The sequence below is a fragment of the Stegastes partitus genome, unplaced genomic scaffold, assembly GCF_000690725.1.
Source record: "Stegastes partitus isolate 25-593 unplaced genomic scaffold, Stegastes_partitus-1.0.2 Scaffold25, whole genome shotgun sequence".
In the NCBI taxonomy this organism is placed as follows: domain Eukaryota; kingdom Metazoa; phylum Chordata; class Actinopteri; family Pomacentridae; genus Stegastes; species Stegastes partitus.
Genome location: NW_007577756.1, coordinates 514,482 through 523,934, shown reverse-complemented (window position 1 = coordinate 523,934; position 9,453 = coordinate 514,482). Strand labels below are relative to the sequence as shown.

Here is a 9,453-nt window from a genome sequence, read left to right as displayed (position 1 = left end):
TGTAAATTCATCCTAAACTAGTGAGAGATTTAGAAAAAAAAAGTAATAATACTGTGAAACCCGTTCAACCAGTGTAGTGCAGTAGAGAAGTGGAGTGATGTGTTCTGCTGTTTAGATCTTTGTTCGGACTCTAGCTGCAGAGTTCTGCTGCTTAGCAAACAGAAAGCTGACGATCTGCTCAAGATCAACTTCTCGTTTCGTATATTTGATTTGCTGCAGGTTTGGGTCAGTCTCACTGCACTGAGATGAATCTGAAACAGATCCCCAGAATGTCAAGTAAAAACCTGTTATTAGAATTAGTCACAGTTATTGAATCCTACACCAGGGCTGATTATTGGATCCAGTATCAGTTATTGCTATTATTTTTCAATTGATTCTAGATTTAATAAATTTATTTTAAAATAATCGTTTTTTAAAAATGTATATATGTATTTTATGGTTATTCAAAGGTAAAGAATGATCTAAATTCCCAGTCCATTTTTGTAATTTTATTTATATGTCCATGTATTTCATAAATAATATAAAATAGAAGGGATATATTCAGTGACTTTTTAAAAGTGTTGATTACAAATTATCGGTGTCCAGTCAAAAATACATATTGATCCCTATATTACACATACATCACTTGGCACTATGAGGCACCACCACCCAGCCCTGTTGTGGCTTAAACTCACTTAAATTCTAATATAATAAAATATTGATTTTAACATAACAAACTGTTACATAACAAACTAAAGTGCGTTCGATGTTTGTCTCGGTGGTAGTTTATATGTCTATCTGCTGCTTGTGTCCCAAGTCTCCTCAGTTTATCCACCCACCCTCACATCTGTCTTTATCCCTGCTCTGTAACCAGAGGCTCCACCTCTGAAAAGGTGCATGTGAGATGCCTGCGATACACTACAGTGACAGTGGTTGAGCAATGGGCCTGTCTTGTTCTGGGGCCCCTGCTGAAGCACAGTTCCCCTTTGTTCTGTGATGTATTGATCCATTCAGACCTCCTCCCGAATGTACTCCGCTGGTGCTCACTCTGCTCAAACCAGCTTGTGCCATGGATCTTCCTCTAATGCTTGCTCTCACATGGCAGCTAGAAAACGAGCCAAACCCAGTGACTTTATTTTCTACTCGAGTTATAACGATCGCGTGAGCAATTGAAAACCTGTACGTTCTATTTTTTATGCTATTCAATATAAAGGCCTTCAGACTTTTTCCTTGTCCATCATATCGTCTGCATCCTTAAGAGACCTGCGCGAGCGGATCAATTGATTGTCTGCTCAGCGTCTCCACAGTAATGTATTATGTGCCTTAAGACCTTAAGGCATTGTTAGGAGAGGGCTCGTCTCAAAGTCTTCGGGTCACACTTTATATTCTGAAATAAAGGGGATGCAGCTCGAGCAGCTCGTGTTGCTTATTGCCAGGTCACACAGAGTGTAATTAACATGCCATCTCACTTGCAGCTGTGGTGACTCATTAGTAGTGTAACACGGAGGCAAAGCAATATTTATTTAATTAAAAAAAAAAAAAACGCAGAATATACTGGAACTATAAAGTCACCTCTAACAGCGGACGGCGTCTCTACATATATGCAGTGTTGTATGTTTGAAAACACAGCGACTGACGAGCGCCCATGCAGCGGTTTCTCAGTCCAAACGTATTAGAATCAAAGACAGGGTTACGTGTATGAATCCGATCCATTAGTGCTGCCTCCACACAGGCTGAAAGCCGTGCAGGATGAAAGGGAGGATTTATCTGCGCAAACTCATCACATGATGTGACCCGGGGCCTGCAGCAGAAAGGTCTCTCTCTCAGGTGCCATGGAAACCAGCCCACCTCTGGCTGCTCGTCCCTTCGTCCTCCACTCGCCCTCTGTGCTTTTCCTGTGGAGGCTTCTCGGGCCTGTTGACTATCTGACTTAGTTTTTTTAAACAGAATATGTCAAAGCTGTGTCGTGTTCTAGCTCATTCCCCTGTTGGCATCTCAAGCATAATGTACCTTAGAATGTATTCAGATTACTTCACTGATTTACACATTTTATTGTGTTGTAGATTTGATGTTAAATTGGTAAAGCTGACGATTTTTCCACATCAGTCTTTACTTTATAATCCCAATCTGTCATTTACAAAAGTATTTATACCCTTTGTTGAAGTTCTTTAAATTGTTGTCAGCAGATTCACACTGTTTGCTGTAATTATCTCTGATAGATGTCTAAAATGTGATTGGTCACCAGTGTAAAAACGGCCTGTGTTTGTAAGGTCCCACCATTCGCTCTACTTGTCAGGACAAACACCATGCCATGAATTCCAAGGACCCTCTGTAGACCTCTGTGGTAAAATGATGCTGAAGCATAGCTGAGGGCTTTGAGTGTTCCTCCCTTTGAGAGCACAGTTTCCTGAATATTTATGAAATGGAAGAAGTTTGAAACCACCGGGAGTCCTCAAAGAGTCGGCTGTCTGGTTAAACTGGGCAACCAGGCAAGAAGGGTCTTAGTCAGGTAGGTGACCAAGAACCCAACGAACTGTCTAACAAAGATTTAGGAATTCTCCTCAGACATGGAGAACCTGCAGGAAGGACACCCATCTCAGCAGCTCTACATCTGTCAGGCCTTTATGGGCGAGCAGCTGGATGAAATCACCCTGGGTAAAAGACACATGACAGCCTGTTTGGAATATGTCAAAGTCCAAGAACTTTAAGGCCACCGGGAAAGAGATTCTTTGGAGCACTTGTGGAATAGCTCTAAGCACTTTGTGTTGAACAGCAAGCGCTATTCATCACCTGTTAATGTAATCTTTACAGTAAAGCATGGTGGTGGCAGCATCATGCTATGCGGCTGCTTCTTAGTACCAAGAACAGGGAGACTGGTCAGACCTGAGAGAAGAATGACTTGGCCAAATACCTGACCTGAGGTTGTTGTATGGTTTATCACAAGACTATACCAAAGCAAACAGCCAAGACAACGCTGGTGGGTCTTCAGGATAAAATGTGCTACTGTCCTTGAGTAGAGTTAAAACCCCAAAGAATGTCTGTAGAGAGACCAGAAGATAACAATTCACAGATGCTTCCCTTCTGATCTGTTGGAACTTCCCAAATCCAGATCCATCAGTAAACCTGCAGGAACTCACTCAAGAAGGCACAAGAAGCACGAACTGTGGCAGTCCAAACGGTCTGGATACTTTCTGAAGTGCCTGTAGGGCAAAGTTACCATGACTAACAAATAGTGATGCCTCCTTTGGCCTCTTCTCTTTTAGATACTCCATGTAAGCTGGTGAATCCACTGAATATTTAAGTCTGTTTTATTAGAGCAAAGCTGATTTTTATGGAGGACAAAACATGTGTTGAGTAAATTGATTAAATAAATTAAGTAAGAAATGCACAATGGAAACACTAAATACTCTGAGGATGTATTATTTTTGTTTGTGTATATTGTACTTTACTCATACTTATCCAGTTCATGTGACTTAGGCAGACAGCATCAGAAACACAAAATGCAAATTTAATCAAGTTGAACCCTTATCACCACAATCCTCTGAACATAAGTGGGCCTGAACCTGATTTGCCTGTAGTCCAGGAAAACGAAAACAGATGCAATCAGATTTATGACGTGACTAACAGAAACGTATTTAAGGTTTATTAAATCACATGGATTTTATCCAGATATGAGACACTTACAATCTGCTGTGCATAAGTGCCCTGTGATGGACTGGCACCCTGTTTGTGCCTGACCTCTCCCCCAGTACTTGCTGAAAGGCTAAACTGTACAGAAAAAAGACAAAGAAACAAATTCATCAGTAAACAGAATATTTTTTTATCACAAAATAACAAAACCAAACACAAGCCTTTATTTTCCTTCAGCAGGATTCCTTTTCCTCAAACACATTCACTGTGCTGTTGCCCAGATCATCCACTAAGACATTTGGGAGAAAACATCCGACTACAAATATGAGATAAAACAGATTAGACCACTAAAGGAAAGGAAATCTTAAATGTATTAATAGATAACGTCATTATCTTAGTAGTCATTTAATAAGGTGACATCATTTGAGCTGCATCTTATGATTTATTTCCAGTCAAGTTTTGTCCTCTGCTGTTGCCCTGGAGGATCTCCAGAGCAGAGGTGTGAGGGCCGAAGCTGCTGCCGTGTCCTACACCTGGGCGTTATATTTGCCACCACTGTTAGAGTCTGCCTTTGTTACTTTTAATAGCTGTGACGGTCTCACAGAATCCCACAAGGCTAGATGGCACTCTGCTCAGGGAAATTCATGTATTCTGCCCCGCGCTCCGTAATATATGGCTGATGTCTCCGGTGCAAATTAAGCATTTTACAGGACGTCTATTAGCATTTCCTGTTTTATCACTAGTGAGTGGCTGATCATGCATCAGCCTGGCAACGAGTGGATGAAGATCACTGCCAGCTCCGTGATTTGTTTGCCTTGCCATGTAGCCTGAAAGTATCAGCATATATTTAGATTTCTAAATGCCCTGCTAACATAGCTTAGCAGATGTTGGGGAATCATATGGATGTTGGTGTAACAGAGACCCCCTCAGGTATTCTCATTATTCTACTACTGAGCAGATGGCAGGGAAACTTACCACACTTACTATTATCCATCATACATATTCTGCTCCCAATTTACATAGCTGCTGCTTCACAAGAGCTCCTACAGGGAGAGTACCTAGCTCCAGGATTGCACTGCAGCTCCACCTGAGGCTTAGGGAGACAGTCTGAGATGTCACTGCCACTACGCCTCAAACTCAAATATGCTAATGGTTGTACAGAGGAATTCCAATGGGTGCATTCCAGTTGTATATTTTGGATTGCGAGGGAGAGAAATATGCAGCTTGATGATTTTTAAATAGTTTAATATCATTCAGGAGATGTTTTTACTATGAAACAGCCCTAATAAGATGGTAAAATAGTGGCTTTTGCTGCATCTGAGAGCGTTTGCGTGTCACTTACCAGGTTCTCAAGTCTCCAACCCGATGCATTTGCATGTGCAGGCGTTTGGGAAATAAATTAAAATTCCTGTAAAGTTTCTTTCTGCAAGCCACGGCTCCTATAAACAAGAAACACCCAAAGCTGAATCTGTATCTGCGCCTCTCGCTGGTTTGTAGAAGATCAGCCTCGGTTTGAATGTGATGATGACATATATTTCAGAGCGCCAATCAGGATTTAGCAACATTTCAATCACACTGTCATAACATTTGTGACTAGCTGAGCGGAAATATTACCTGAGGATATTTTTTCGCAGCACTCATTGATGTTTATTTAGTCATGAATATTTAAAGGCACCCCATCACGTTTTGGATCGCTAGTAGCACAATGGTACAATGAAGTGGATTCCTGTTTTGTTTATTCTCATGCAGACGCACAAACACGCCGTATACACATACCCGTTCATGGTTTTACATTCTTTCACTGATCTACAGGTGCCAAGAAATGCAGCTCTGCAAGAACAAATGCAGGATAGACAAAGACTGCTAACAAGCAACCATGGACATAAACTATTTTTCAGGGTCAAAAAGTCGGTTTTTACAACAACCTCCTGGGCTGAAAAGGTGCAGTTCCTTTAATGTCCACTTGATGGTGGCTCTGAATGTTAGTGATTCCCCATAGACCCCCATGTTAAAATGTCCAACTTTACAGCAGAAACAAACATCTTTACAGCCTGGTACAAAAACGGTTTTGGTCTCTGTAGTTAGTTTCCCCTTTTGTGACCACTATACACAGGGCGAATTTTTATGTAACTCACACATTTCAATTGTATTATGGCTTAAATGTATTCATTATTGGAGGAGTCAGATACTGCCCATATGATAGCAGCTGGAGCCATCACACTGAGGCTGTCTTCTAAATCAGATTTTTTTTTTTTTTTTCTATCAGTGCGTACTCCAACAGTCCTTAAAAAGTAGGGACTGTTTCACGGCATTTGCATATAAAAAAAGGACATATTGCTTCAGCATGATCGTGCACTTTGACCTGTGACCCTTTTTGCAGTCAGTAGTGCAAAATGTTCAGTAAAATGATAAACTATTCTGTTTGGAGCCCAGACTTACATTGCTATGTGCCAAATGAGCTGCCAACTGTTCTGTCCCAGTGACTCAAGGATGTTTATACTCACGCTAGACAACGAGATGCATCTTCTGCTGCAAAGGATTATGGGTCAGAATGGCCAGAAAAGCATGCCAGCTTGCATACTGCAAAATGCGACAGGATGCTATAGAACATTTTGGTGCTTTTGCTAAGTTGCATTTGACATACTATGTATTGAGACATACTAAATCTTGTTTCTGGCATACTAATTAGCGTAGCAGTATGGCTATCGGAACACACTCTGAGTTTCAATGCCATTACTAAGGAAACCTATGTCCTTCTTTTTATGTAGCTCATGTTTAGAAGGAAGGAAATGCATTCTGCACATTCGTTAAGCCTCAAGGACGCACCATCCACTGTATATAAAGACAGATGAATCCTCCATGACGTCACCCATAGGTTTTCTGCAGATCAGTTTTCCGTCTTGATGGAGTGACTCCAGCCGTCACCATCTTGGCAGCGCCTGACTCCGCCAAACTCCCGGCTAGTTCAAAAATGAGTGGAGTTGAGGTGGGAAACAGAAGCATCTCTGGGACTCATCTTATGGACTGCTTCTCAAAGCAGCCACCCCCTAACTATGCACAACTTTAAGCTACAATACAGTTTAAACAAGTCAGTTATATAAAAGTTCATCCCCTGTACGGTTGTCATTAATAGTAAAATTAGCTAAAGAGACCAAAACTGTTTGTGTACCAGACTGTAAACATGTTTATTTTTGTGGTAAAGTTGAATATTATACCATGGAGGGAAGGACTTTCTTTTGAGGAAGCCTCTTGTGGAATTTGTGTATTAATACAACTCTTGTGTATTTTTGTGTTGGCTTCACTTCTCTGCCCCGGAGGTTGCTGCTTCATATAAACAGACATTTGGTTTGTTTATGTAAAAACTCCACAGGGAGGTCTTTAGTCTTCTAAGAATACTTTAAGTCCTTTCCTATGAAATGCGTTGGTAATTCCACGAAATACTTTTGTCGAACGATGCCAATGTTAAAACGTCGTTGGAGCCTTTATGTCAAGATGATGTTGGAGTCGGCGAAGGTGAAAACGCAGGTAGCATCCGCTCACAATGGAACACTGTGGCGCTCTTCAGTGTTTACATACGCTCCTCTTTAAGCGTGCTACATCCAGGCCAGTGATTTGCAGTGCACTGTTCATACTTTAGTTCCACACTGGAGCTTTTTTTTTTTTATAATAATTTTTTGCTCCTCCTCCTCCTCCTCCTCCTCTCTTCCCTCTGAATGGCTCTCAGTGGTGAAGGGGAGCAGCGGCAGTGAGGCAGCACTGGGCCTGAAGGGCACTTTTCAGCCTGGCCAAACACACTCGGGCCTTGCTGCTTGGCTGCGCAACATGGGTCACCGCCTTACATTAGGAGGACCCTGCCAAAGTCAGCCAAGCGGAGCCCTGCAACATACCTGAAAATGAATGAACAAAGTGCCTACTGCAACAAAACAAGCATGTCTGACTGCAGGACTCTGTTTATGATACCAAACATGAAATATTAATGACATCCGAAAGGTGTTTTTCATTACGTGTCTCATCGGCGGATGGACTTTTGGCGGCCGTAAATCTTGGCGCGCATTATCCAGCTAATATTTTTAACAAATGAGAAGGGCCCGGCCAATAGTTTTGATTGGTGCACCTTATCTTGGCACGGCTTGGAGATGAAATGGTCTCCCGTGGAGCCAGCGGGGGGCTCCGGCGGAGGTCAGAAGGACAGACTAAAGCAGACCTCTTGTCTCAGCCGCTGTTATTTATTTGGAGTTGGGGCTCCATCCATCACTTCACACTGTCTCCCTGCTTGTAAAGGCAGCAGCAGCCACCATCTCCCAGCTTCTCCTCTGCATCCCCACTCATACAGTCCAATGATCGACGTTTCATGAGAGGCACCTCAAGGTGGGGCTAAATGGTCTTACAGTATATTCCCAATCATGTCGCGTAGGCGGAGTCTGACTCTCATGCTCTCTGCTGTGTAGCCCAGCCTGCCCAGCCTGTACTGTACATGACAAAAGCAAGAGGATGGAGTGAGTGAAATAAATCCACACTTCCTATTTCTCACAGCCACTTTTTTTTTTTTTCCTTCTTCTTCATGCCTCCCTCCTCTGTAATTTGCCAGGCAGAAAGCAGGAGGAGGAGGAGGAGGAGGAGGAGGGGGGGTTTGGATCACTGCGCGACATTACAAGAAACGTGCATGTTAGTAGTAGAAAGCAGCGGCAGCAGCCTCTCTCTTTTTACGCACACCCTTCTCCAGTGAAGGCAGCAGCAGTTCAGATCAGATTTCACATTCAGCTCCGACCAGCTGAGAGAGAGAGACAGTCAGAGAGCAGGAGGGCTCGTTTCTCCGCTTTTCCCCCCTTTTTCTGAAATCCCCCTTTTCTTTTTTTTTTCTCCAAAAAAAAATAAAAAAATAAAAAACTGCTCGGCGAGAAAACGCGTGGAAACCCCCCCGGGTGCGCGGCGCAAATATCGGGATTTTTTTTTTTTTAGTTTTTTTTTTTTCCTCCCTTCCTTTTTTTTTTTCTTCTTCTTCTTTTATGTATTTTTGCAGGATTTCAGCAGCGAGAGCGCCACAGAGAATTAGATAAGAAGGGGGGAAGAGAAGCAGAGAGAGAGAGATGGACGAGCAGCCGAGGTTGATGCACTCTCACACGGGGGTAGGCATGGCAGGGCACCCCGGCCTGCCGCAGCATATGCAGGAAGGCACCGGAGGAACGGACGGCGACGGGAGGAAACAGGACATTGGAGACATTTTACAGCAAATTATGACCATCACGGATCAGAGTCTGGACGAAGCCCAAGCCAGGTAAAAAGGACGTGCGCCTGTTCGCTGTCAGGAGGAGAAGGAGGAGGAGGAGGAGGAGGCGGCAAACTGGGCTCCAATAGAAAATCAAATAAAAAGAAAATCGGGAAAAGATAAAAAAATTTCAAAAAAAACGCACGAGAAAATATACATACGCGTGCTTGGAGGGGGGAAAAAAATAGAAAATGACACTGTGTACAGAGTGGATGTGACTGTAAATGCCTTGTGCCAAATCCGACCAAAAAAAAAAAAGAAGCTCCAATTAAAATAACTCGACAACCGCTCAAACAGAAAATTAAAGTGTAATATGAACATGGGGTTTATTGCCAACGTGAGGGTATTTTTTAAAACACTTCAAGTCAAGCTGCATTTATTGGAAAACACAGATGAAGCTCCTCATTTAGTCTAAAATAAGAAATTAGTGAGTAACAGACAGTCCAGACTGGCTCTCAAGTGGTTCTTTTGCAGCTTTCTTTTCTTTTCCTGCAAATTCAAAACAACTTTCTTGCATGTGAGACATAATTTAAGATTCCATCCATGTGAAGCTGAAGTTGCACACTTTAAAAAAAAAA

The 9,453-nt window shown here is 42.5% G+C and overlaps 1 protein-coding gene across 2 annotated transcripts in view; it reads left to right on the top strand.

Moving 5' to 3' along the window:
* Positions 1-8,435: 8,435 nt before the first annotated feature.
* The window catches only part of pbx1b (pre-B-cell leukemia homeobox 1b), a 69,611-nt gene continuing 68,593 nt past the window's right edge, over positions 8,436-9,453 (top strand). For both annotated transcript variants that reach the window (XM_008296965.1, XM_008296974.1), the window contains exon 1: positions 8,436-8,884. In XM_008296965.1, the coding sequence (XP_008295187.1) occupies positions 8,697-8,884 (188 nt within the window). In that variant the 5' untranslated portion in view covers positions 8,436-8,696. The remainder of the gene's footprint in view (positions 8,885-9,453) is intronic.